Raw genomic sequence first — 27,970 nt, 5'->3', positions numbered from 1 at the left:
CCGAGAACTTAAAATGATAATACAACTGACTGAAAGTCAGTCTGCTTTTTATTATCACTGTGCACCGGCCATTCTGAACAGTGGGAGGTAGCAAGCATGCCCCCTCCATGGGTACCGGTGACCTGGGGACATCTCTTAACCTGTCTAAGCCTCAGTTTTCATATCTGTAAGATGGACTGACACCGGCTTCTCCTTCACAGTATCGTAAGGATAAGTGTGAAAGTGTCTGGGGTGCAGCTGTGGCAGATGGTGCGGCTACGGCCATCCATTCCCCCCACCCTCCCGCCCCTCCCCTCTCTTTTGCACAAGGCTCCCTTCCCTTCTAGGCAGGCGGCTGGGTTCCTGTTCAGCACCCGCCTCCTCCCACGCCCCAGCAGTGCTTTCATCAGCAACCAGCGGCTCTGGGGCTGTCCCAAGTCCCTGCTTCCCTGGGGCCTGACTGACCAGGCGGGGCAGTCGGGACCAGTCAAGCATAACTCCTGTTCTGGGATGAACTCTCACCATCAGCAGTTTCTAGTTTTGAGGCATCATTTCGCCAGACGATGCATATCACAAGCCTCAGCCATTTTTTCCCCCCGGGGCTGGCCTATAGGGAGAGGGGAGGGGTTGCCTGGAAACTCTGGGCTGACTGGAGTTTTGGCTGCCCTGACAGTTTCTTCTTCCTGCTGTGGGTCAGGCTGGATGGAATCTGGACATCAGGGGGCTGGGTTCCCCGAGATGCTGTCTGTGCGGTGTGGGGTGAGGGGCGGAACTGCTGACGTGGAAGGGTAGGAAGAGGCCAGGTCCTGGGTGGCTAAGCAGGGTCTGGGAACCTTGGGCACACAGGACTGTGTGTGTATGTGTGCGTGTGTGTGCGTGGGAGGGGAGGAGGGAGATGGGGGAATCCCAGGTGCTGAGAGGTTTTGCTAAAAGCCGCCATCTTCAGAGTGTTTCCGTTTTGCCTGAAGACAAGTCTGTGCTGGAAGGAGACACTCACTGGGAGGTGTTCATGCTGAGACCTGCCGCTGTGAGACCCAGCAGAAGGAGGGGGATGGTGGGGAGAGTCTGAGTCCACTCCTGCCTAGGGCCTCCACCTCTCTGCCCTCTCAGACTAATGATGCTAAGATGGAAGCTAAACACCTCCCCAGGAGAAATAGGGCATCCCCTCTTGTTCAGGGATCCCCACTCTTCCAGGCAGGATGAGTGTTTTTTCAGGTGTAATTCAATTTTCTCACCTGGCCCACGCAGCTGTCACCTGTCCAGAGTGAAAATGATGGTCCTCCAAGGTGCACAGGTCAGGTTGCTTCTACACCTTTGCCGGGTGCTGCTGTGTGCCTGGCATTGCATTTAGTTGTTGGCGTGGCCGGGGCCCAGCTGTCCCCCTTCCATCAGACACAGTGATCCTGTTTCCCCTCTTCTGGTCACAGTGCCTCTTCTGAAGCCATTGCCCCCAGTGCAAGCCCTGGCTGGAGAGTGGCAGTGGTGGGTGCACCTGGGGCCACGGAGGGGGCTGGGATGAGGAAGGGGTTCTGGCAAGACAAGGGCCTTTGAGGGTTGGAGGCAGAGGGCCCCTGAGGGAGGGGGCAGTGGGGCCAAGAAGGGCCTTATGGGGAGAAGAGAGGCCCCAGGTGAGAAGAGGGACAAGGAAATGGAAGATATTCTGGAGAGACAGATGCAGAAACGAGGAGCTCCATTCTGGGTGCTTCCATCCTCCCCAGGCCTCTTGGGGCTGTGCCCCTCTTGTCCCAACAGGGGTGTCCAGGAGGGGGCCAGGATTTGGACTCCTGAGGCCCAGTGGAATGCAGGTGAAGCTCTGACTTCCTTCCTGAGGGCATGGGGCCAAGCCAGTCCTCTCTGGATCGTAGCTAGCGCCCTGCACCCCACATGGGGCTGGCCCCCATGGCAGCTCCAAGAGGTTTGCCTTGGTGGATGGAATGTGCCACCAGGCCACCACTAGGAGGCACTTTTGTTTCATCTGACTAGAGTCAGCTTCTAGTGAGGAGGAAGGGAGAATGGGGCGCTGTTGCACAGCACTGAAGGGGACCCCTCAATGTTGGATGTTGCCCAGGCCTCCAACCTCACGCCCAGGACCAAGCTTGGGTCCCTCTACTATTGGGGGCGAGTTTTGCTTAGTGAAATGTTCAAACAGCCTTCTCTGCTCACCAAGCCTGAGCCCACCTCCCAGTGAGGGTCGCGAATCTCCCCTCCCTTTCCTTATTTAATCCAGTGGCCTATTTCCTGGACCTCAGGTAGCCCTCTGTGGGCTAGAGGTGGGCGGTCTCTTAGAATCTCTGTTTCTGCTGACTCCAGGCCAGAGCATTCTTATCAGTTTCAGAGCTTTGCATATTCATCAGCAAGGAGCTTAGCTGGCTCTAGGACCAGGTCCAGAGTGACAGGGCTGCGGTGGGAACTGTGGCTGGGAGGCCCTCCTCTTCTGCCCCCTCCTTCCCTCTGTGTGGTTGTGCAGGCCTGGACTCCAGACTCTCACGGGCGGGTCCACAGTGCGGTCTTACTCACGGTTGCTGTTTCCTCAGCCTGGAACCCCCAGCAGGCTTTGTTCCCCTGAGTCCTGCTGCCCTTCGCCATCCAGTAGGCCTGCCCCTCCTCCTGGGGACCTTCCCAAAGCCCGGGACTAGGTGGGACCCTCAGTTACATTGGATTCACAGCAATCCTCCCGTCAGTCATTCCCCGTTGTAGGTCTGTAAGCCCTGCGAGGTATGGATTGGGGCCAGGGCCCCATTTAACAAACAAACAGCTTGGTTGAGATAGAGTTCACATGCTATGTAATTTGGTCATTATTTTTTATTTTTATTCTTAAAAAGTTTTATTTTTTTATTTTAGAAAGAGAGCAAGCGTGCCAGCATGGGGTGGGGTGGGGGAGAAATAGAGGGGAAAAAGATCTCAAGCAGATTCTCCGCTGAGGACAGAGCGGGCCTCCGGGCTCCACCCATGACCCTGAGATCAGGGCCTGAGCTGCAACCAAGAGTCAGATGCTTAGCTAACTGAGCCACTCAGGCACCCATATAATTTGCTCATTTAAAAGGTACAGTTTGGGGGCTCCTGGGTGGCTCAGTTGGTTAACCAACTGCCTTTAGCTCAGGTCATGATCCTGTAGTTCCAGGATCGAGTCCCACATTGGGCTTCCTGCTCAGCAGGGAGTCTGCTTCTCCCTCTGACCCCCCTCCATGCCCTCTCTCTCTCCTCCATTCTCTCTCAAATAAATAAATAAAATCTTTTTTAAAAAAGTAAAGTAAAATGTACAGTTTGGTGGTTCTTGTATATGCTTGGACATAGGCGACCATCACCATCGTCAAGTTCAGAATATTTTCACCACTTCAAATGGAAACTTTTACTGCCACCCCCCCATTCCGTCATCTCCCTCCAGCACTAACTTACCACTAATTTGCTTTCTGCCTCTAGGGATTTCCCTATTCCGGAATTTCATAGGAATGGAATCATAGAATATGTGACCTTTGTGTCTGGCTTCTCTTACTTATCACAGTGTTCTTAAGGATCACCCATGTGGTACCATGTGTGAGTCCTTCATTCCTTTTCATGACAGAGTAGTAGTCCATTTGGGGCTCTATGACATTTTGATTATCCACTCATCCATTGAGGGACATTGGGGTGGTTTCCACCTTCTGGCTGTTGTGTATGACGCTGCTCTGAGCATTCACATACAGGTTTTTGTGTGGATGCATGTTTTCATTTCTCCTGGCTGTATACCTAGCAGTGGAACGGCTGGGTCCTATGGCAGCTCTCTGTTTAACGTTTTGAGGAACCGGCAGAATGTTTTTCAAAGCGGCTGCAACGCTTCACACTCCTTACCGTGGGTTCTAGGTCCTGTGTCTGAGTAACTCTGCCTTGACTGGAGCTGTCTTGTCACTGTCCCTTGCCTCTGGGTGGCCGGACCCATGCCAGGTGCTTGATAAATACATAGTGAATGAATGAAAAGGTGAATGAATGGCACCCTTTCAGTTTATACTGCCCTCGACTTCCACCCAGATGCTATCCTTACAACCTTCTCAGTGAACCTCGCTCTGACCCCCTTTCCGGGCATAATCATTAGTTGCCTTTTCTGGTTGCTCCCATATTCTCTGCCTCTCATTATCTATGACTCCTCTGGGAGGCCAAAAGTCCCTCTGGGGTTAAGAGAGGGTATTAGTCACCTCTGTATCACCAGGTTCTAATGCAGGGGTTGGCACAGAATAAATGCTCTGCATGGGACTGTGGGGAGAGGGAAGTTGTACCCCAACACACAGAAGCCACAAGGGGGGTTTGTCATGAGGAAGTGTTCTAGGGGACCAGTGAGGCAACAGGAAGGATTTGGGGCAGAACTGCTACTACCAAGGTTCATCTCCTGGCCTCGGGGCTCCCTAAGAGGGATGGGGGACTAGAAAGTTCTCCTCCCTGTCTGCACAGCTTTCCCCTGCACCTGACCTGTCCTGAGACTGGTCCAGGATGGGGAGGCAGAACATGGGGCTTGGAGGCTGCTAAGTACTGACATGATCAGGGCCCCACGGGATTTCTCTGGGACACGTGCAAGGGACCATGTGGTGAGGAGACCCATGTGTATAAGGCCATGGTCTTTAACATGGTGAGTGACTTGCCATCTATCGGGGTGTGGTATGTGGTCTTAAATGCAATTTGTATGGATCCACATTTATTCCACAGGCTGTTTGCAAATCATTCATATGTAGCTTTTCCATGTGGATGATGACCTTCATTTCCACTCCCCAGCCCGCCCAGCTCCCAGCTCCCAAAGGCTGCTCATTGGTTCCCCTCCAGCCTTCTTGTACCCTACGGAGCCGAGTGAATAATCTTGACTCCTGCAGCGTGTGAACGGTCAGTTTATTGGGAACAGACAAGACCAGAGGCTTATGGCAGAGAGGGTGGCTCCCTGGGTGGGGTGGGGTGTTTCTTCAGGAGGTTGCATGAGGAGCCTCTGGGGAGATTGGGTCAGCACCACACATCTTTCCCTGCAACCCCTGAGCCAAAGCCTCCCAGTTTGGGGGTAGCCCCACATCACTGTAGCTGGGAAAACATGTTCACATCAGATCCAAAGCAAGAGGACCTAAAAGGAGGGGGAGCAGGACCAGAGCGAGGAGGGGGTGGGGAGGGCTATGTACAGAGGGTGGGGGAGGAGCTTGGTTCCATTGAGCAGATGATATCAGCTTGTGATTGTCTCTCCATCCAGGAAGTATTCCAAATCCCTTTGCCTTTGTTTTGGCGTTTCCCCGTCAATGGGGCTCAGGAAAAAATATGTATTTTCATAGTGTGAGCTCAGCACTCGAGCTGGTGAATTACTTCCCAAAGACCACCTCTGGATTCTGCGTGCCAATCAAGAGGACCTTTAACAGATCTCGAGTGATTCTGAAATGCTGGCCCTTGGCTTTGGAAATCAGAATAGTATTTTTGGGGTACCTCTTCTTGATCATTGCAATAGTGCATGTGTTAGCCGGATGTTAAAAGAAGTTCATTTTTCTTAGATGCTTTGAGAGCCAGACGTAAGGGAGGTGGGGAACTTCAGGGGTTAGGAGTGGGATCCTGGCTTTGTGGGAAAACTTTCAGGGGATAATCCACAGAGCGGAACTTTGATGTGTTCCCCACCGAGGGCCTAGCTTGGGGTCCGCACACGGCTAAGTGAAAGGTGACCCATGGAGAGGCCTGAGGGGCGCCTCTCAGCAAAAAACCTGAGGGAAAGCTTTGGTCAATACAGGAAGGTGGGGTTTGGGAATATCCTTGTCTTCAGCTCTGGTCGGGGGACAACATCTAGGCTGGGGGTGGAGGGGTGCTGGCACCCTGTCCCTGGGCTTCCCGCCTCGGGGACCGGACTGTGCTAACACTTGTGGGAGGAGCTGCTCCCGGCCCCTAGCTTCATGCAGGAATTCCGCGTGCTCACACAGCTCAGCAGCCCCTGGGGCTCGCAGGGGACATAGACCTCACCAGTGCCCACGACGCTGCAGGCCCCGTTGGTCTTGAGGACACTGGTGCCCCCCGGGCAGTACTCGGTCCTCAGCACGGGGGTGCTGACCACACAGGGCTCGTAGAGGACCGCGCCTTTGGAGCTGCTCACGGCTGTGGGAACAGGGAGTGAGGCTCAGGGTCCCTTACTGTGTGGCTAGAAGGGCATGGCCCTCAAACCTCTCAGCCAGACCGTGTCCCCACCTGCTGCCGCTCACTGACAAGCATACCCCCATTCCAGCCACCCGCTTCCCACACTAGCCACAAAATGTGCTTAGAAGCTCTCCTCTTTCCCCACAGCCTTGGTTTCTGCTTCATGCCCTCAGTTTCTACTTGTCTGAACCTGCTTTGAAACTGCTTTCTCCAGAAAGGCAGTCTCTTGTCATGAGAGTTCCCCGCAGCTTCCGGGGCCCCACAGCCCTGAGGCCCTGTTGCTTCTCTGCTCCTCACATAATTCTGACTTCCCCTCCATCTGACTGGGAGCTCCTGGCAGGCAAAGCTCCTTCTTGGGGTGGGGGAAACATGCGGAAGTCTGGGCCAGGGTGCTGTGGTCTTGTCCTTGTCGGGTGGACCAGCCCCCACGACCCCAGAGCCCCAGGGGATTACACAACTACTCACAGATATTCACGGGCCCGATGCCTTCGCACAACCTGGAGGAAGAGGAAAGAAGACACAGGCTAACTGCATCAGAGAGAACAAGCCCGATAAACACAGGGCACCCCTCCTCCTGCCCAGGCCGCTGCCCCCACCGCTGTGTTCAGGAGGAGGGCCTGAGGATTCTTGGCTGTTTGGGACTTTCCTTGACTGTGGGACGGGCCATCGCAGTGCAGCCTCAGCAGTGACCAGAGGCCACCAGAGGCAGGTGAACTTACCCTTGGAGCATGGATGGCCCTGACCCACCTGTGTTCCTCGCCCTCCAGCAGCCGCCTGTAGGTGGCGATCTCGATGTCCAGGCCCAGCTTGGAGTTCATCACCTCCTGGTACTCCTTGAGCAGGCAGGCCATGTCCTGCTTGGCCTTCTGCAGGGCCTCCTCCAGCCCTACCAGTTTGCACTTGGCGTCACTGAGGGCCGCCTCGCCCTGCTGCTCCGCCTGGGTCACCGCAGCCTCCAGCTTGCAGCGCTGGGGGAGAGGGCACAGCAAGGCGTTACTGGAGTCCCCAGGAGCGCCAGGCTGACTCTCAGAAGAGCAGGGAGAACATGGTCATTGTGAGATGATAAAAAATACATATATGGATCTCTGCCCCCAGTTCCTGGCACAGAGCTCCCAAATCCTTGTAATTTCACAAGTGATAAAGAGCATTAGGAGCATCCTTTGATTTCATATTTGGTCTTTGACCCTGGTTTCTGACACAGAGTTCTCCGATCCCTTGGGACTCCTGGATGGTAGCAGTGTCTTTTATTCTAATGAGGTGACTCTGGCTGAGTCTCCAATGGCTTCTGGATGAGGGCTGCTCGTCAGAAGGACCAAGTCATGACTAGAAGCTTGGGGTTTTCAGCCCCACCCCCTATTCCCGGAGAGAGGGGAGGGGCTGGAAATGGACTTAATCATTGATCATGCCCAGGATAGGAGGTCTCTATAAAATCCCAAAGCCTGGGGTTTGCACAGCTTTCAGGTTGGTGAGCACGCAGAGGTGGTGGGACACTCACATGCCCAGAGCGTGGCATAGAAGCTCCATGATCTTCCCGCCTACCCTGCCCTGTGCATCTCTTCCAACTGGGTGTTCATCTGTGTTCTTTATCATTGCCTTTTATAACAAACTGCTAAACAGTAAGTAAGCTGTTTCCTGAGTTCCATGAGCCATTCTAGTGAATTAATCGTACCTGAAGAGGGGATCACAGGAACCTCCGATGTATAGCTGAGGGGTCACAACCTGGACTTGAGGTCGGCATGTGAAGTAGGGGCAGTGAGGTGGAACCCTTACTCTGTGGGATCTGACCCTCTCTCCAGGTAGATAGTGTCTGAGTTGAGCTGAACCGTAGGACACCAGCTGGGGTGGTATAATTGCCTGGGTGGGCAGCTTTGTGAGTGTGGGAGGAAGGTGACACTCATGGGAACACATAGGAGGAGAGAGATTTCCTTCACAGTCATGGGACCATGCCAGATTCAAAGCTGCTGAACCTTTCAGCCTAGGGTTGTGACATCTGGCTCTTCCTGAGATGTCGGACCAACTTCTGTCTATAAGAGCTCAAGGAGGTTTGAGCGATTTCTTTGGGGGCTCATAGATTGGAAGCGTCTGGCTGGTCTTCATCAGCCTGGGAGAACAGAGTGGGTCTGCATTTATGGACTCCTGGGAATCGTCTGGAATTTCAGGATCACAGGACTGGAGTCTTTGGGTCCGAAGGAACCATGTCAACCATGTCAACCATCGTTTCTGTGCCCCCATTGAGGGGAGTACCCTTGCTATTTCATCTGTGACCAAAGGTGACCTAGTGTCTGTCGGGACCTTGCTGTTTCCTTAGGTTGCTCCCGCTGTTGGTCAGCTTTTTTAGAAAGGGTTTGTTTCCTCGTAAGCAAGGGGCACAAGTTCATTCCCACTTCCAAGTGCTCCCAGGGAGAATGGACCCACCCCCAGGACCAGTTGTTGAGGAGCCTGTGATGGGGCCTCAGGACCATGGCTTTCTGGCCTCACCTGGGCTTTCACGTTCTCAATTTCTTGCTGAAGCCGCTGAATCAGCTTGTTCATTTCCAGGATCTCGTTCTTGCGGTTGCGGAGGTTGTCACAGTGGTTCCCAGCTGTCAGCCGCAGCTCCTCATACTGCCGGGACCGGGACAGGGAGGTCAGAGCCCTGGGCGCAGGCACCTGCACCACGGTGCCTCGCCACCCCTGTTCTCACCGTCCAGAGTCTCTCCTCCAGTGGTTTCCTAGATCAGGGCTCTCTGGGTTCTTATGCTTGTTCTACTCTCCATCCCCTTTCCATTTCTTGTCAATTTTGGGGTCTTTTTCTGGGCTGCTTCTTATTTCCTTCCCCAACCCTAAAACTTCAGGCTTATTAAATGCTCCTCTAAGCTCTCCTTTTCTCTGTTTAGCTGTTCTGTGGCTCATCTTTTTCTCCCAAGCCCAGAGCCCCAGGGTCTCTGGAGGGCTCCTTCCCCTTTGGAGTTCCCTCCAGATCTTAGAAGGGGTTTCTGTGCTCAGTCTGGTATGCCGGACAGATCTGGGAGTGAGGACAGACCATGTCTACCTCACTAGGGTGAGTACCTTCGTACATTCTCCTTCAAAACAATAGAAAACAATATGCAATGCTGCTTCCTACTTCGACTTAACATTTTTAAAAAAACCTTTGCTACCTTTGCAGCTCCAAATTCAATTTCTGAATAACGTTTTATCAATTTACATCTATAGATTAAAACAAGTAGCCAACTTTAGATTTTCCACATAGAGAAGGCAAAACAAGTGATAAGAAAATCATTCTCTTTGGCTCTTTTGTTGTTTGGCTGTTGTGACAAAGCCTGCAGTTGCCTTAGCAATACACACTCTCCTAGTCTTCCAACAGAACTCTGCTTTTATTTGGGGTGGCAGTGAGCCCAGATAAGAGAATATTTATTGGCCTTTTCATTAATGAGATCTATGGGTAACACTCCAGGAAAGCTGTTTAAAGTGGGGGATGACCCAGTTGGCATGTTTCTTTTGCCCTGTGTTCTTCCTGCTTGGAATGAACATGTGAGATCAGTGATAAGGCAGCCTTCTTGGGACATGAGGCAACCGTGAGGATTACTGCAATTTTAAGGATAGCAGAACAGAAAGCGAGAAGAAGCCTGTGTCCCTGATGGGAACATAGAACCCCTGTATCATCTGTGGGCAGTCTGTTTCTGTAACCTCTTTGAGGACAGGGATGGTGTGACTCTTAGTACCCTCACGGTGCCACACATTTCAATAAGATCATCCTTCCCTGGCGACCCTATTCAAAATCTCATTCCCACAACACTCCCTGCACTTCATGCTGATCGATTTTATTCAAAGCACACATCACCATCTAGCGTACCCCAAGTTTACTGATTCAATACCTTGTGTATCGTCCGCCCCTCCCCCACCCTGCCTCTAGAATGAAAGTGACTGGAAGGCGGGGCTTGCTGTCTATTCTGTCTCCTGCTGGAATCCAGCAACTAGAACAGTGTTTGGAGTGTGATGGATGCTCAATAAACAGTCGTTGGATGAATAAATGACTGAGCAAATGAATGCATGGTGCCTTTCACAGACAGGACCGGTGAGACAGAGATGATAATATTTGCAAAATCAAATTGCCCTTGGGGGTATCCATCTCTGTCCCAGCAAGCCCCTAATTGCCTAAGTCTGGGGCCGCCTTAATGACCGCTCCTGCCCTGCCATTAGTGCCCACTGCACCATTAGCCTCCTTCACGCCTTGAAGCCCAGGGCCCTCTTTGCAGTCATTGGCAATTAATGCTTCTCAAGCACAACCTAAAGGAATACTTCCAGTGTCTGTGCGTGGGTAAAGGTGGGAAGTCCCAGCACCCTGATGACAGGCTTGGGCTGTCCGTGGGGTCCCCTCCCACATGCTCTGCAGGGACCTGGCAGAAACAACAGGACCCCGGGGTTTACAAGGTTCTCTGTGATTGTGGTGTGACACAGCCCTCGTTATCATCTCACTCAGTCCCTAGGGGAGGCGGGTCTGGGGTCCCAGCCGGGCCCTGCCCAGGTCCTCACCCGGCTCTGGTACCAGGCCTCGGCTTCAGCTTTGCTGCGGCTGGCAATGTCGTCATACTGGGCCTTGATCTCAGCAATGATGCCATCCACATCCAGCTCCCGGCTGTTGTCCATCTTCACAATGACGGAGGTCTCAGAGATCTGAGACTGGAGCAGGCAGATCTCCTGGGTGGGGGGGCACGTGGGAATGCGTGAGCATTTTGAGGACCAAAGTGGAGGAGCGGAGGACGGAAACAGCTCTTGACTTTCCCATAGCAGATTTGCATAGGAATTTGCATAGCTGTCCTGAGTCTTCCATCACCAACCTGTTCTTCATCCCCCGACTAGTTACACAGACTCAAGAGCCAACGTCTGGGCCCTCTGACTTCTGGGAGTCTCACTGAGACTGAGAATTTCTTCCCATGCTCACTTTTGAGTCAGCTTGCCCTGGACCATACCTGCCAGTGGAAGCCCTCCCACTCCATCGTGCCCACGGAACTGGCCCCTGACCGAGCATCTGTGGGCAGTGGGGCTGTAGGTACCTCCTCATACAGGCCTTTCAGGAAGTTGATCTCCTGGACCAGAGCCTCTGCGTTGGTCTCCAGGTCAGCCTTCATCAGGAAGGCTGTGTCCACATCCTGCGGCCAGAGCAGGGACAACCATAATCTGGGGCCCAGGGAACAGGTGGGGCCACCCTCTCCTCCCACTGGGTCCCCTCCCAGGCAAGCTGGTGGCAGCTGAGGGACCTAGGTGTAGGCACATGTGGAAGTGAAAAGGTGACAAAGCCAAGGATGGAGGGGAGGGGCCCCAACCCCAGGACCACATGCCTGGGCCTGGCACCTAATGGGGAAGGATCTGTTGGAGTGGGTTTTGAAGGATCCTTGAGTGCAGGTTCTCAGAGCCCGCTGTGTGGTGCACGGGCCATAGAACACCTTGGTGTTTATCTGAGAAACCATCGCTCTTGTTTTCCTCTTTTGTGTCAGAGTCAGAGTTTTTGTTTGGTTTTCAGTTTGGCATTAGCTCTACCTCCAACTTCTCGGGCAGGTGTAGACACAACCCTAACCAGGTCAGGCCCACATGCGTTGGGAGGTGGAGGCCAGGTCAATCACTGCCCTTCTGCAAGAAGTAGGGGAAGGCTGGCTTTCCTCTTTCCCAGGGTCGGTGAGGTTGGCCCTGGGATCCGACCGGAGAGAGGCCCTGTCGGGGGTGGGTGGGTTGCAGACACATTTGGACCTGGTCAGTGGCTGAGTGTGGTGAGGCCACCTGGGCCAACTCGGGGGGCCTTCTCTCTCCCTGTGTCCTCCCTCACCTTCTTCAAGGCAACAAACTCATTCTCAGCACAGGGCCGAAGGGAGAGCTCCTCTTCATACCTAGTGGATGGGCAGGAAGAAATATTTTAGTCTGGCCTGGGGGTTCAGAAGTGGCCCAAGGGAGGGAGGCTGGGGAGCAAACCTGCCTCTCAGTAACTTAATGCCCTAAGGAGTCGCCAGGCCCAGTCCTCATCATCATCGGACACCTGTAGCTCCTCTGACCACTCAGGACAAATGATTGTCATCCTAGCCTCTCATTAGCCACTGTATGTGTTGACCTCCCTCCCCACCCCGGGTAGCCCATTCCTGTGATTATCATCTTCTGGGAAGTCCTTCTCCAGGCCACCTCCTTTCCTTGTTGCTGCTAAGGAAGCCCACGTCATGCAGTTGCTTCCTCTGGGAAGGTGGTAGAGAGTTGGCTGCCTTCTCTGAGTTGTTCTCAGTTTTGGCTGCAAACACTGGAACCTCAGCCTGCCCCTTGCCCTCCCCGCCAGGAGAGGTCCGAGCCTGGCCTCTATTTGCCGAGGTAGCAATTACCCACTTAACCAGAGCTGTAGAGACAGCCTGGCCACCTCCAGGCTTCGAGGGAGCTCCCCGCCCACTCCCTGTCCCTCTGGGCAATGGAATCAGGGCCAGGGGGTCCAGTCTGGCGGGGATGACTCAGTCTGATGAGTGCTATTGATCCATTAATAGCCTCGCTGCGCTTCCTGACGCCCATCCTTCCTTATTCCAGCAGACCTCAGCCTCAGCATGGGCCCTGGGAGCTGGAGACTTCTGCCTGGGCGGGACTGTCTTGGGACTTTGGGGAAGGGTCCGGGGTGGGGGACTTTTCTGTGTCTCAGCTTCATTGTGTACAGAATGAGAATGACACCGGTCCAGCCTCATGTAGCTGCAGTGAGCTAACACATGCCACAGGTAGCGTCTGCCAAGCACTGGGCCCCTGGCATGGAGCAGAGGCTTCATAAGTATCGGCTGCTACTATCAAAACAGCATTTAGTCTCATCCTTCTACCCCCACTTGCCCAATCCAAAGTCCTCATCATGAGCTGCAAACCATGTGTCCTGCCCACCTTGTATGTTACCCGCCAAGAAAGGCACTGCTCTGGTCGAGAGGGCTGGCCTCACTACATCTTACCTGTTGTGGTCTGCTGGAGTGGTCCTCTCTGACCTGGCATACTCTGGCCCTTCCTGTCCCCTGCTCCCATCCCTTCCCTTTCCCTGGAATCTACTCTAGACTCCTCTTTTGTAAGGCCCAACTAGAATGAAACTTCATCATGGCCCTGAGCAAAATGACACCTCCTCCAGGAAGCTTTCCTGGGCCCTGTCTGTGCCCTCACTGTCCTGGCATTCCTTTCTGCTTCTGCCCCGTACCCCATCGTAGCTGTTGGCTGGTGTGCGTGGAGGTCTGTGCAGGACCGGGGCATTAGGAGGGCGGGAGCCAGCTTGGCACAGTGTCTGGTATCAGGAAGGCATAGGACTGACCCCTGCAGCATGAGTGACCACCATGTGGCTCTATTCCACTGATGCACATCCCTTAGGGACCGTGGCTCTGAGCCTACTTGTACTGCTGCTTGTCAGTGGAAATGTGTCTCTCTCAACCCTCACCCACCAACATGTGCTCCCATAGGGCCCTGGAGCAGAGACACCCACCTAGGACCTGTGAGGCAATGTATCCTGGCCTCAAGCCTCTTATAGGCGCTAGACCTAGTAGCCAGCAAGCTCCTAGTTAACATCTGTTTTGGCTCCCTTCTCCTGGGAGGCAGACTGGGAGCTTCCCTCGGAGAGGGCAAGTCTAGCAGGCTACCTGACCTTAACCACAAGCGCTGGGGACCTAGAGCCCTGCTCGTGGGGAGGGGGATGGCTTCCAGCTGTGGACTCTGAGGTTGAGGTCCGGGATCTGAGCATCAGGGAGTGAGAGAAAAACGTGGGCCAGGTTAGCTTGGATGCAGTCCCAGGAGGTGCCAAGAGGGGCGTATCAGGAGGAAGGGACAGTGGGAGGAAAAGCACGGAGGGAAGAAGGTTTGGACTCCCGTTTGGGGAATAAGATATGGTTCTGGATCTGAACGGGGATTGCTAGAAGCTACGGCAGACCAGGTGGCCAAGCAGAGCCCTGGAGGGCGGGGAATGGCAGGAGAAAGAGCTAGTATTGCAGGGACATGGACAGGGCCTTATTGAGGGAGGGCGGCAGGAAGGGAGGCGAAGATCAATACATGATTTCAGAGCTTCTGGCGTGTGCCTGACGGGCAGTGTCCTAGCTGCTCTCTTGTGTTACCCCACCACACTGTTGCTGCTACCTGATCGATGAAGCTGGAGCCCTCCCACTGTAGAGATGGGGAAACTGAGGCCCAGGTTGTTGATGGAGCTTGCTCCAGGCTCCCTGGTGGGCTGAAAGTAGGCCACACTCACTTTTTCTTGTAGCTTTCCAGCACGTCCTGGAGGCTGCAGAGCTCGGACTCCAGCCTGGCCCGGTCCCCTGCCACACAGTCCAGCTGCCGCCGAAGGGCAGAGATGTAGGCCTGGAAGATGGGCTCGATGTTGCTCTGACAGCACCTTTGCTGCTGCATGAAGTTCCACTTGGTCTCCAGCAGCTTGTTCTTCTGCTCCAGGAACCGCACCTGCCATCCAGATCAGGGAGTCACCAAGAGCAGGGAGCCCAGGGACCGTAACAGGTGATGGGCTGGGTGGCCAATGGAATCAGAGTGTACTCTTAATCCCAACACATTGCTGTCAATGTGGTAAAGTTTTCAGGTAAGTCTCCCTGCGTAGACTGGCCTGGGAGGATTTGTCTCCATGAATCCCCTGCCTGGGGGAGCTTTTATAAGACCCCCACTTACTCCCCTAGGGGTCTCACGTTGTCATGGGAGGAGTAGTGTCCCAAGAGGTCTGGGACAGGTCCCCCTCGCAGCCCTGCCCGTCGGCCTCCCACGAGCCTTGCAACCTCAGCCAACACATCCTGTCCCTTCAAGCCTCTTGGCTTCCTAAGGTTTGTATTGTGCATGGGAAGCTCTTCAGGATTCTTCATATTAATGCAAGTGGGTGACGTGATGCCTGGGAGTTCAGGTTTTCTCTGGTCCCAGCCCGGGGGCATTCAGGGGAGGTCAGATCAAATGCGTGGTCCTGAGACTCTAAGCTGTCTCCCCTGACTCTGATGCACCCTGCGAGGCTGTGTCCAAAAAACATCCCCATCATGGGAACATGGAGAGCTCCTGGCTGGCTTTTCCATTTTGGTGACTTAGGAACCGAGAAGAGGAGAAGCTCAGTGAGCTGATCACGGCCACCCCTCTTAGCCATCGGCAGAGGAAACCAGCATCCCATCCTTGAAAGAAATCTGCAGAGGAGAAACGTTGCCCTATTTCCAGGCAACGGCCGCATAACCAAGAGGCTCCCAGCCTCACGAAGGTGGTGTGATGTTGTGGAAAGTTAGAGCCCAGAACTTAACGAGCTTTAAAAATAAAACTGTAAGTGGAACAGTTCCCATTTACTGAAATGAGTTTCTTTTTGGAGCCCTTTTACGTATCTTACTTCTTTTGACTCCCCACCACCAAGGCCCCCTTCCCCACCAGGTAGCAAGAGCCCCGAGGCTGAGAAGTGAGACGTTTGCACAGGACCTCAGGGGAGCAGCCAGGACTGGAGCCAACACCAGGACCCAGGCCTCCTGACTTCTGACTCTGGATTCTTTGCCCTATAGCCAGGGGTCAGCAAAAACACTGGCTCAGCCCCTGATCCCAAGATCCTCCCTGGGGTGTGGAAACAGATGCAAAGGCAGCTGCTTGGGTTCCCAACTGGCCTTTCAAAGGCTGCACACCACCCTTCCCTATAGCCTTTCGGAGCTGGGGTTTTGGTGACAGCGACTGTGTGCTCCCTGTGCTGACTGCTCTACCTTCTCCTTACACCAGGCCTCCTCCAGGGGCAAATCTGGGGTTGCAGTGCTCATCCCTGCCTCCAGGCCTAATGCTCTCACCCCAGCTCAGGCCCTAAGAAGGCGACTCTGTTGTCAAAGCCTCCTCTGCCTCATTGGTTTTTCTTTTCAGTATCTATCATTGCTTAGGAAATTCCTCTTAGAGTCTGACCTCACACAGCCCTGGTGATTTTCTCAGCTAATATTCAAAGGGAGATGACAAGAGAGTGAAAATAGAATGAGCAGGAAGAAATGTCTAGCACTGAGCTGGATCTAAGCAGCTTTCTACGATTTGGGGGCGTCATCCACCGCGGCCTCTCAGCTGTTGGCCTCTCCTTGGCCCTGAGGCAAAGTGCTCTCTATGTCTCCCAGCCCCAAGCATGGCTCCTCCCTGTTACCTTGTTGATGAAGGATGCAAAGCGGTTGTTCAGGCACTTAATTTGCTCCTTCTCGTCCCTCTTCACCCTTTGCACAGCCGGGTCGATCTCCAGCTCGAGTGGGACCAGCAGGCTCTCATTGATGGTGACGGGGGCGATGCAGGGCGAGGACCCACAGGGGGCCCCCACTCGGTACCCAAAGCCGGGCAGGCCACACCTGGAGGCCACCCGGGGCCTCCCGAAGCCCACATTGCACAGGCTCCGGGAGCCCAGGCAGCCCATGGCGCGGAGGGCCCCCCCACCCCCGGACCGGCACGGCCCCTTGCTCACGGCATAGTGGGTGACCATCCGGGGGAGGACAGCTGAGCAGGAGCTGAAGCTCCGACCACCACATCGGGAGCCCAGCTGGAAGGAGCGACACGACATGGTGGGAGAGACGCAGAGAGGCGGCTGACGGGGACAGCGGGAGGACCGAGTTATCAAGCCAGCCAAGCTTCTCCACCTTTTATCTCGTTGGGGATGGAGGGCCAGGCAGAGTAAAACCCCAAATCACCATTAACAGGTTTATAAGCTTGGGCTATTGGCAGCTGCTAAGTACCAAGGTGGATAATTAGGGTAGCAAAGAGCAAAGGGTGGGAGCCAATGGGCAGTGCTGCTGTCCTCTTTCCTCGTTTATGGGGGCAATGAAAGCGGCCAACCAGACAGACATTTGGCATATTGGGTGGCTCAGCCTCAAGGAAAGGGAGATTTAGGACTTTATGCCATTTTGCGGTGAGGAGAGAGGCATGAATTACACACCCTGGTTGCCCAAGACTAGAGGCCAAATTAATTATGCTTGGGGATGCTCTTTTCCCCCAAAGCTGCTTTTCTGCAGATGTGCCAGATCCAAGGGCCCTCCGTGGGCTCCTAGGTGTTTCTAGAAGCTCCCTGGGAGGGAGGATTTTGAGGTGGGAGAGGCCCCCACAAGCAGGTTGGGACCTGCCCCTCCTCAGGCCAGGTGGGAGCCGGCTTTGGCTCAGTACCTCTGGGGCTCCCGACACGGACTCTTGTCTCTGGGGCCCGTTTAGCCCAAAAATGCCTGCAGAGGACTCAAGAGGAGGGGGAGGAAGAGATGTTCTCCCCAGGACCCCTTGGCCCCCCAAAGATGCGCTGATGATAGCCATTAGGTTGACATTATTTTGTCACTAGCCTTTTGCCTTTTGTCCCTACCCAATCCCCAGCATCCCCAAGGTAGACAGAGCCTGCTCTAACCTGAGGACATTTCCGGGGACCATTGTTGCCCTTAGGAATTGCTCAGATGGATGCGGGACACCAGCTTTCTCCCCAGCACCCAGGTCATAGCTCTTTGGAGATGCCTGAAGTGCCTCTGCCCCTAATTCTCTTCCCTCTCCCTTTCCATCAGTTCCCTCCATGAGACCTCTGCTGTCGCTGACTGTCTTTCCCTGCCATACTGCTTTTTTCCAGGTCACAATTAAGCCAAAATAATAATAATAATAATAATAATAATAATAATAATAATAATAATAATAGTATTTATTGGGCGTTTACTGAGTGCTGGGACCACCTCAAGCTCTACACCCACGATCTCATTTAATTGCCTGACGGCACCATGATGTAGTTTCTGTTTTATAGATGAGAGTGATTAAGTAAATAACCTGAACCACACAGCGCATCCGTGGTAGACTAGGGTTTGGTCCTAGTCTTTCTGTCGGCACCATGCTCTGCCGCTCTGGTGGAGAGAAGCCTGGTTGAGACTGTGAGTCTCCCGCCAATATGCATTATGTCTTCTCCATTCCACCTGAAGATTAGAAGCCTGGAGCTCCATAGCTTTGGTCTAACTGTGCTATTTCACTGTCCCCTTCTTCCTAGTCTTGACTTTGGGTCCTAAAATGCTGGGGAGGGAAATTGAGGTTTGGGGAGGTCAGGGGTGTTGCAGAAGGCCAAGGGCAATGGTGGTAGGCAGAGGTGAGGTGGGGTGGGTCTTGTTGCATGATGGCAGGAGAGGGTGATTCCCATTCTGCCCTGGGGTAAGCGTCACAGAAGTTGGCCCAGGAGACGGTGTGAGAGTGGATAGTGACACTAAGAAGCCAGACCGGAGAGCAGTCCCCCACCACTCCAAGGCCAGAGCGTGGTGCAGTGACATGTTGGGTCCCCGGGAGCCCAGGACCAGAGCTGGGGATCAGAGAGTAGGGGATTGTTGTCTGGATCTGTTGAAGGCAGAAGGCACCTACTCCCAGAAAACACTGGTTCCAACGCTGCTCTCTGAATGTGAGATAAGACACAGACTCTACCAAGACCTAAAGAGCTCAGTGACACTTTATTGAAGCAGTTTCAGGAATTAGGCAGGCATGGGAAGTAGGCAGTTTGGGAAGGTTTGAGATAATCAGAGCAGGGTGACTTTTTTTCTGACTTCATATCTCTCCTGGCTTCATGTCCACAGCTGACAGCCAGGCCCTGCTTGCCTTTGGAATTCATTTTGGTCTTGAGTGCATGGCGGGTGTTTTGAGAGCTCCCAGATCCTCAAGTAGGGAAACCACTCTGTGAAGGCAGGTCTTAGAAAGATCTCTGGGCCTATGCAGCTCCCCTCTTCCACCGCTCCTCTACCTCTGCTTCCTTCATGGGCCGAACAAGCATCCTCTGAGAGTGAGCAAAGATGTCAGAGAAAGGACTATCTCTCTCCCGAGTCTGCCCTCTTAGGCCTTCCCTATGGGGCATAGGGTTTGGTGGACTACCTTGAGAGTGCAGTTCTAGTCAGGCCTGGGGCACAGGCAAATCCACACCGTAGACATGTCAGAGACAGGGAGATGGAAAAAGAAAGGTCAGGGGAGAGGGAACAGGGGTTATATTGCCAAATGGATGAGTGGGAGGGGAAGAAAAGAGAGAAATAAAGGAGCAGAGGGGAGGGATGAAGAGAGGAGACACACAGGGTTGCGGAGGAGGAGCAGAACAAGGAGGGAGGTAGAAAGAGCAAGGTAAGAAGGAAAGAGAACTTTCCAGAGAAGAGATATGGCTACCACAGAGCAAGGAGAAAGGAGCAAGGAGAAAGTCTCCTGAATCCTTCTATGGGAGGATTCTCCCAGGGCCATTCTAACAAAGGCTGACTGGGTTCCTTTTCCCGGTCATCTGCTGCCCGGCTACCTTCCCACACCCGGGTTAGCCTGCCTCCCTCCCACTCAGCAGTAGGGCGGTTCTGCGTGGGATGCTAATTCTAATAGTGGCCTAAATGAGGCAGAATTGAAAGGAATTCGGCTATGAACTATCATGGAGTGTAGCCCCAGGCCATGGAGAACTTTTGCCTTCTTGATAAAAATCATTCTATTCTAGTATGAATAATCGAGTTGGTCATATTTCAAAGGGTGTTGATTCCTTATTCCAATATTCTGATGGTGGGAGAGTGGTCAGGGGAAGTGGCTGGGGGCCCAGCAAGGGACAAGATGGGAGGAAGTGAGGACACAACATCCTGCTTAGATTGGCAGACTTCCCTGGTTGGAGGGGCTTGCAGGAAAGGATCTTGTTTCCGGCGAGAGAGCACATGCGTGGGAACTCTAGTCTATACTACACGCAACCTCTTTGGGGGCACCAAGGTCAATTCTAAGCTCCTTCCTCCCCCATAAAGGACTTTGGACGGCATGGATCTGGCTCTGGTGGGGAGGATGACCCTACGGTGCTCCAGCTCTGGGAGCTGCAGATGGGCAAAGTCCTAGCCCAGGTCTTGGCACAGAGGAGTTGAGTGGGCATTAGTTGAAGTGGATGCCTGGGGCCCCTGGAGGGCCCTGGGATAAGGAGCAAGGTGGGGGGTATCCCTGTGGGGACGTGTCTGGAGGCAGAGGGATGAACAAGATGATCTTAGAACTCAAAGGCCACTTCCCACGCCTCCTGCTATTGATTCTGTGCATGTGGCATCAGCAAAGCGGCAGGCCTTAGGGTGGGGGATCAGGGGAGTCTGGAGGCGGGAGCCTGGAGGCGGGAGCCTGGAGGGTGGGGCCCTTTAGCTCCTGTAACTCTTTTTGGTGGACGACGTCTTGGAGATGATGCGCATGCTGGAGCTGTTGCCGCTCATGCTGCGGCTGCTGGTGGAACTGAAGCCGCCCCCGGAGCTGTAGCCCAGGCTGCTGCTGTAGCTGCCGCCTCCTGACATGCAGAGGCCGCCGCCTGAGCTGTAGCCAGTGCCCCCGCTGGAGGAGACCACGGCTGTGGAGACAAGGCACAGGGCATGTTGGTAGGCTCCTCTGGGTCCCCAGGAGCTCCCTCCCTGGGCGGGGGGGCTCCCCGCCCTGCCCCCAGAACAGTAATGTCCTGGACCCAGGGGCCGGGGTCTGAGAGGGTGGGCATGGACTCGCCATCCCCGTGACATGCTGCCCCCCTCCTGAGCGTCTGTAGAGGATGTTGCACTTTTCAAAGCACTTTCACAGCTGTGACCATGTTGATCTCATCAGGCCGAACGAACACCCATTACTACCATCACCTCTACTTTCCAGAGGGAGAATGGGGGTGCAGAGACATCAGGTGGCAAGTCCAGGGTCATACTTTCTGTGTCCATTTCTCGGCTGCACAGGGTTCTTGTACTGGATGGAGCACAAGGCCTCGTGTGCTGGGCAGGAGCATAGGCTCCCATAATGGAAGAGGCCGGAGGGCCACCTGGGTGGGGTGTCCCCCACTGCAATCGTTCTGACATATTACCGAGATGCAATGGTTTATAGTGTCCACTTAACTACATTCAGTGACAGGGAGCTCACTACCATGGGACACAGCTCCCCACAGCCTGTCAAACATTCGAAGATGCCTCGTTGACCTCCCCTCTCTGTCTTAATGACATCTCTGCCCACATCTATCCCCAACACCTTGTTGTTAGTGATGCTATTGCTTCTGTTTCAATGCCCACTTTTTTATTATCCCAAGACATTTACTCACAGATATTCACGGGTCCGACACCTTCCCCAGTGAGTCTGTTGTCGGGGGGAAGAGGGGAGAGAAAGAGACATTTCATTTGCTGAGAAGTTGAAGAGCCCTGGGCTCTTGTGTCTCCAGCTGTCACTTTCATCTAGCTAATATGAACCTGCGAGGGGAATCTAGAAGAGAGATCAAATCAAAATACATAGAAATGGGGAGAGGGATGCGTGTTTGCTAGGTGGAGAGGGACACTTTGATTGTAGGCATCTCCATCAAGCACAGAGCCCCAGTGGCCCATCCCCAGTATAGCCTGGGGGCTGGGTAGGAATGGCTCTGCCAGTGGCCTTCCAGGTAGTCTTGGGCCACCTCTGCCTGACATCATCACCCCGATCCTCTGCCCCGGGTCCAGTAGCATCGATGGGAGAGGCTGAGACTACAGGGTGCCTCCGGGGAAAGGCTGCATCTTAACTCTGTTTCTGCCTTTGGAATTTCTTCTGGGGCCTGACACTGGGGCTCTTGGTGTCTGTGACATCTGTTTGAGCCACGGTGGGAGCCAAGGTTCTTGAGCAGCCATGGTCGGGGAAAGCCCCCCACCTGCACTCCTCGCCCTCCAGCAGCTTGCGGTAGGTGGCGATCTCGATGTCCAGGGCCAGCTTGACGTTCATGAGCTCCTGGTACTCGCGCAGCTGCCGGGCCATGTCCTGCTTGGCCTTCTGCAGGGCGTCCTCCAGTTCAGCCAGCTTGTTCTTGGCGTCTTTGAGGGCCAGCTCCCCGCGCTGCTCAGCATCGGCAATGGCGTTCTGGAGAGTGGCACACTGCCAGGGGCACAGGGGAGTTTGTAAGGTCGCCTCCAGAGAATGGAGTAAGATGTGCATTTAAGGTTAAACATATGGGAAAATTTCCTGAAATGGATTTATGCAAAGGAACTTGGAGTTTCATCATCTTTTTTTTTTTAAAAGATTTTATTTATTTATTTGACAGAGAGAGATCACAGTAGACAGAGAGGCAGGCAGAGAGAGAGAGAGAGGGAGGGAAGCAGGCTCCCCGCTGAGCAGAGAGCCCGATGCGGGGCTCGATCCCAGGACCCTGAGATCATGACCTGAGCCGAAGGCAGCGGCTTAACCCACTGAGCCACCCAGGCGCCCGAGTTTCATCATCTTTAAAAATAAGATTAATCACGGGGCGCCTGGGTGGCTCAGTGGGTTAAGCCGCTGCCTTCGGCTCAGGTCATGATCCCAGGTCCTGGGTTCGAGCCCCGCATCGGGCTTTCTGCTCAGCGGGGAGCCTGCTTCCCTCCCTCTCTCTGCCTGCCTCTCTGCCTACTTGTGATTACTCTCTGTCAAATAAATAAATAAAATCTTAAAAAAAAATAAGATTAATCAGGGCACCTGGGTGGCTCATGGGTTAAGCCTCTGACTTCAGCTCAGGTCATGATCTCAGGGTCCTGGGATCGAGTCCCGTATCCGGCTCTCTGCTCAGCAGGGAGCCTGCTTCCCCCTCTCCCTCTGCCTGCCTCTCTGCCTACTTGTGATCTCTCTCTCTCTGTGAAATAAAGATAAATAAATAAATAAATAAATAAATAAAAGATTAATTTCTGTCCTCCTTGGATAATTTGAGACTTAACCATAAGGGAGAAAATGATTTTGGGGGGGATGGCCCTTTCTGATGCTGCACTTCTCTGCATAGTTTTGCCTTGTATGTCCCTTGTATGTCAACAGAGGGCAGACCCTTCTGTTGAGGAGCAACTGATGGGCAGATCTCAGAAAGAACGTCCTGACCTCCCTGGTAGGGCGGGAGACAGCACAGTCACAATCCTGGATGGTCCCTCATCTGGGGAGGTTTCTTTCTGCATGGGCTGCATTGGGACCAGGCCCAGGTCCGCCAGTGGGCAGGGGCACGGGTGGGATGTCTGCTGGGAGCTCAGCCCTACCTGCTTCTTCAGGTTATCAATCTCAGAGCGCAGCCTCTGCATCACGCGGTTCAGCTCGGAGATCTCCATCTTGGTGGTGCGGAGGTCATCCCCATGCCGGCCGGCAGACCGCTGCAGCTCCTCGTACTGGAGGGACGTGGTGGGGTGGGGAGTGCGTGGTCAGGCCAGAGGCAAGATGGCTGTGGCTTCCCAGGGCCCGACAGTCTTCTAGGGTGCTGCTTGGAAGTGCCTACCTTTGTCCCCACTGCTGCCTTCCATCAGATTCCATCTGCACTGTCTCTCGGCTCTGCCCCCTCCATGCCCACTGACCCTACCCCACAGCTGGACCAGCCCTGTGTCTGGTCTCTCATCCTTCCCCCTCTGTATCAGGTTATCTTTTCCTCATGAGCTCAGCAGCACACAGGGGTGCTTTTCACTCTCTGATTTTTAAGCTCTTTCATATTTGTGGCTCCCCTGCTCAGAGAGTTTTCTCTAATCTGAAAATCTCATTGTGTAGCCCATGTCGACCCTTTGCTCCCAGCCCCTCAGCCACTGCCCGCTGTACCTCCCTTCTCCGGATCCAGGAGGCTGAGCCTTGCTCTAGTTCCTACCTTCCCTCTCTGGGTCCTGCTGGCTGGTGCTGTCTAGCTGTCCCTTGCTGGACTCTATAGGGCATTTCAGGTGTGTCCATCCTCCCCCTTGCAGAGGACTGACCACCTCCTACCTCATCTGGTTGCTGCCCCGGGATCCTGATGGTGCTGCCCAAGAGGTGCTTCTGACAGAGGGTAAACTCAGGCTGAACTCATATCCCTTTGACCCCATCTGAACAGGACACCTGACAGGACAAGGCTCTTACCTAATTTGCCCTTGAAATCCCAGTTCTCTAAGACTTCCATGGACTTGACCTTGACACCTCACCTTGGTCTGGTACCAGGACTCGGCCTCAGCCCGGCTACGGTTGGCAATATCCTCGTACTGGGCCTTGACCTCAGAGATGATGCTGTCCAGGTCCAGCTTGCGGTTGTTGTCCATGGACAGGACCACGGAGGTTTCTGAGATCTGGGCCTGAAGCTGAGCCAGCTCCTGTGTTGGGGGCCAAACAAAACAGCTGAAGCAGGGTGTATGTTTGTGTGTTTGTGTGTGTGTGTGTGTGTGTGTGTGTGTGTGTGTGTGTGTGTGTATTGGGAGACAGTGGCCAGGCCCAGGAAACAGACATTGGTGTCAAGGACCTCACTTGCACTGTTGGGGTACAGTCCTCTGTATTGGCCCAAAGGGCTGGGAAGGACATTAGGGAGATCACTGAATTTACACCCGGACTTGATCATCAGCTCATCTGCATGTGGGGAGCAGCCACACAGGGAACTCTAGCCGGCATCCTCCAGCAGTCACTGCCGCTATCAAGGGAGCGCACCTTGCTGTGACCTGTCAGTGCTGGGCTGTCTCAGGTTCTGAGAAAACACAACCTTTCACACCAAATAAAGAAATCCTCTTGTGACAGAAAACTGAGCTACGAGGAACCAGAAAGCTCTGCTGTACCTCAATCCTGTTTCCCAACTTGGCTCCTCCCTGTTCCTCAGGGATGGGAAATGGAAATCAGCTCAAGACAGCAGAAAGGGCACCAGAGCAAAGCATTGGAGTCTGGGTTAGATCACTTCTCTGAGTCTCAGGGGGGCTGATCCTAGCACTGTTTCACATGCTTTCTGCAAGGATTAAACCAATTCATGTCTACATAACACTGCTTTTGAAAGATTAAACCACAAATTATTTGTTATTGATCACTTTCCAGAATCATCTAAGGTATCGGTTCCACCACTAAGGTTGCTGGATCCTGAGACCAGCAACAGCAATAGCATTACCTGGAACTCGTTAGAAGGGTGATATTTTGGCTCCTACCCTAGATTCACCGAATCAGAACTGGTATTTTAACACGTGGTCTAGAAGATTCTGACGCACTTTAAAACTTGAGAATCCCTGGTCCACAGCACAAATCTAAGTAAAAATATTCCTTTCCTTTGTTTATTAAGGATTGGTTCATGCATTCCCTGCTTCAAGCAATTATTATTTTGTTGTTGTTTTGCAATGTGTTTTTCCTACATAGTTTTCCTGGTAGCTGACCTAGCCTAAGTTGGGGGGTTGTCTCAGCCCACATGCTTACAGCTGTCAGCATTGTAGTGAACAAGCAGAGAAAAATGATGCCTTTTTTTTTTTTGTCCCTATGTGGGTGGCAGGGTGATTACTGCACCTATCCAAAGCCATGGAGCCCATGCTCCTGCTCCCGGAACATAACCCACTTCTGTTGGGCCCCAAACATACACCATGCATGGGCATATCACCTGTCCTTATCAGGCCTACTAGGGGGCACACAATGCACCTCTCACCCCATCTTGACCACTCTCCTCCAGCCACCTTGGCCTTCTCCTGGCATTCCTGAATCCTCATTTCTTCCTGTTTCTTGTCAGCTGTCACCCACCTCCTGGCTGTCACCGTTCCCTGTTTCTCTCCATCAGCCCAACTATGCCTGAAATGGCATAGTTATCCCATCCTCTCTGTGCTGCTCCACTGTAATAGAAGCTCTAAGAACTTAGGGACTTTGTTGTATCTGCTCAGCACTGCCCCTGCGGCCCCAAGGACAGTATCTGGCATATGGAGTTGCAAATGATACATGTCTTCAGGAGAGCTGGACATCTGCCCTTGGTGCTTTTAAAAGCACCCGAGGGTTCACTAATTGCCACTTGGTTTGTGAAATGGCATCATTCTGCAGCCGCTCTACGAAGAGTATCTGGTAAATTTGTGCTGGGTTTGGGTGAGCCAGGATGCCCAGCGATGTCTCTGGAAAGCACGTGCAATTCATCAACAGGAGTTTTTTGTTTTGTTTTGTTGTTTTTGTTGTTGTTGTTTTGTTTTGCTTTGTTTTTTGCCTAACCAATAGCACATGCATGGTCCAAGTGGTCAAGGTGAATATCTTGCCTGACCCCCCAGCTGCTCTAGGGAAACCCATTTTGTTCCTTGGTAGGGAAAACAGCATATGCTCCATGAATTCCAACCTGGGGACAGGGTGGGGAGCAGAGAGGAGACGAGGGAAGGAGCCGGCAGCCTGTGTGCCCAGCCTAGGCCCCCAGCCCCTGACACTGCTTACCGCATCATAGAAAGCTCTCAGGAAGTTGATTTCATCCATCAAGGCATCCACCTTGGCCTCCAGCTCCACCTTGTTCATGTAGGCAGCGTCCACATCCTGGGCACAGAACATGCTATCACTCTGAGGCCCAACCCAGGTGCGGCAGCCAGCCCATCTGGCTGAGAGCTAGGCTGGAGAACGTCAGCGCCCAGGGATGAGAGCATTTCTCTGTTCCAGGCTTTGGAGTGGAACTTGCAAGGAGGCGAAGACCACGTGGGGACCAGGGCTGTCAGGGAATGCTCACCTGCTCCCTAGCTCGTGTTACATGGACAGATCTTAGGTCACCTGCACTGGTGAGGTCAATACCATCCTGGGTCCCTGGGTTTCGGCTGCCCCTGGGTTCTCCCAGCCTCTCCCCGGGCCCTCCTCCTCACACTCTCAGCCCCTTCCTAGGCTGCACACAGGGCTGCTCCGTTCTCCCTCCCCAGCTGCTCTCCCCTCCCTCTGCCTGACCCTGCTCAGTAGGAAGGCCCACCACTCCATGGAGCCATTCCCTGTCCTGCCCCTGTCCTTCTGAGCCTGACTGAGCCTTAGCTCAGCACAGGGCCCATTTTGCTCATTTCTTCCTGCAGGGACTCCACGTGGGGAGAGGTTGGTGTCATGATTTATAGCCTGGACTCTGGAGTCCCAGATCGTGACTCACTTCTGATTTTCTGGGTAAACTTGGGCCACTTACTTAACCTCCCTGAGCCTGAGTTTTTGCACTTCTAGAGTAAAACCTGCTTCAAAGATCAACTACATGAATTAAAAGGTGCCAGGCCGCTGGCTTCAGTGGCGTCACTCCCAGAAGGGGCTCCTTGGGCCTGGGAGCCAGGAGGGAGCAACTCTGTCACCTCACCTTCTTGAGCACCACAAACTCATTCTCTGCCACTGTACGTCTGTTGATTTCTTCCTCATACCTGTGGGAAGGATCAAGAAGTGGATTGTCAATTGTATAATTGTATAATATATAAAAATATGGAATCAGTATGTTGGACACCTGAAATGAATCTCCTATTGTAGGCCAATCATAAATCAATACAAAAAAGCAGATGGGTGTTAGGAGTAGGTTTCTGGGAGTGAGGTCCAACAGTGGGGGCCATGGGGGGGGTAGGCGGTGTGGGTCTCCAGGAAAACCATGGAAAGTGAGCAACTGTACATGTGTTCCCCCATGCCCCATCAATCACACAACCACTTCTGTCCAAATACAACTCAAGCCTAAAACAACAGTAAAGCAGAACCACCCTCATTCCTTCTGAGGTTGTCTTTCTCAAGGCTTTGCTCCATAGAGTGCTGATGTCCCCATAAGGGGGCCAGCAGCCTTCCTTTTTCCCCTGGTGTTACCCCAAGCCAAACAGAAGGAAGGAACACAGGAGTGGTCTGGCCCGAGGCAGACAGTCCCAGGCCTTGGCTGGCTCCTGCACCCCGTGGTACCCTCACATTGTCTTGCGGCTCTGGTCTTAGCTAAACCGAACCATAGAGAGGGAACCATCCTCAGGCTAATAGGGGTCCTCCCTCCCCCTCTGCCCAGGCTTCTCATTCTTTAATTTGCCCCTAGACAGCAGCCCTTCTCCCCTCCTGCCCCCTAGGGGCATGAGGAGGTGCACTTTTGCTCACTGAGCTCTGGGAAGGAAGCTTCCCTTCTGCTCTAGGTGACCCATTTCCTCCCCAACCCTCCTAAGCATCAACGAGTCCTACCCTCTTAGCAGCTCTGGGTGGTTGGGATTTGGGCTTTGTCTCTTCTTCCTCCCAGCAGAGTAAACTGGGTCAGGTCGCTTAACCTTTCAGAGGCTCTTTTTCACCTCTGAATGGCTTGTTATTATTATTTTTTAAACCACCAAGTACT

General features: G+C 53.6%; 2 protein-coding genes across 2 annotated transcripts in view; both read right to left on the bottom strand.

Annotated features, from left to right (window-relative positions):
• The window catches only part of LOC125106566 (keratin, type II cuticular Hb5), a 65,916-nt gene that overhangs the window by 33,805 nt on the left and 4,141 nt on the right, over nucleotides 1-27,970 (bottom strand). The window contains exons 3-9 of the mRNA XM_047740805.1: nucleotides 26,984-27,044; nucleotides 26,107-26,202; nucleotides 23,889-24,053; nucleotides 22,992-23,117; nucleotides 21,656-21,876; nucleotides 21,083-21,117; nucleotides 20,160-20,362 (exon numbers count right to left, since the gene is read on the bottom strand). Of these exons, the coding sequence (XP_047596761.1) occupies nucleotides 20,160-20,362; nucleotides 21,083-21,117; nucleotides 21,656-21,876; nucleotides 22,992-23,117; nucleotides 23,889-24,053; nucleotides 26,107-26,202; nucleotides 26,984-27,044 (907 nt within the window). Of the gene's footprint in view, nucleotides 20,363-21,082; nucleotides 21,118-21,655; nucleotides 21,877-22,991; nucleotides 23,118-23,888; nucleotides 24,054-26,106; nucleotides 26,203-26,983; nucleotides 27,045-27,970 lie in introns of the transcript that reaches the window.
• Nucleotides 4,870-16,597, bottom strand: KRT82 (keratin 82). Its single transcript, XM_047740808.1, has 9 exons — nucleotides 16,193-16,597; nucleotides 14,303-14,511; nucleotides 11,897-11,957; nucleotides 11,130-11,225; nucleotides 10,609-10,773; nucleotides 8,575-8,700; nucleotides 6,844-7,064; nucleotides 6,562-6,593; nucleotides 4,870-6,057 (listed from the first exon to the last, which is right to left on the bottom strand). Exons 1-9 carry the CDS (start codon nucleotides 16,595-16,597, stop codon nucleotides 5,819-5,821), a joined length of 1,554 nt encoding a protein of 517 aa, XP_047596764.1. The 3' UTR covers nucleotides 4,870-5,818.

The sequence above is a fragment of the Lutra lutra genome, chromosome 8 (genome assembly GCF_902655055.1).
Source record: "Lutra lutra chromosome 8, mLutLut1.2, whole genome shotgun sequence".
Classification (NCBI taxonomy): Eukaryota; Metazoa; Chordata; class Mammalia; order Carnivora; family Mustelidae; genus Lutra; species Lutra lutra.
This window is presented reverse-complemented; position numbering and strand designations above follow the sequence as displayed.

What these genes read in the sequence shown, in the direction of transcription:
- KRT82 (XM_047740808.1), bottom strand. Translation starts at nt 16,597, where the DNA reads ATGTCGTGTCGCTCCTTCCAGCTGGGCTCCCGATGTGGTGGTCGGAGC. An exon ending in AGGCCTGGTACCAGAGCCGG is followed by an intron (nt 8,701 to 10,608) that starts GTGAGGACCTGG and finishes CGGTCCCGGCAG; the next exon opens with TATGAGGAGCTGCGGCTGAC. An exon ending in TTGAGAACGTGAAAGCCCAG is followed by an intron (nt 7,065 to 8,574) that starts GTGAGGCCAGAA and finishes CCTCTCCCCCAG; the next exon opens with CGCTGCAAGCTGGAGGCTGC.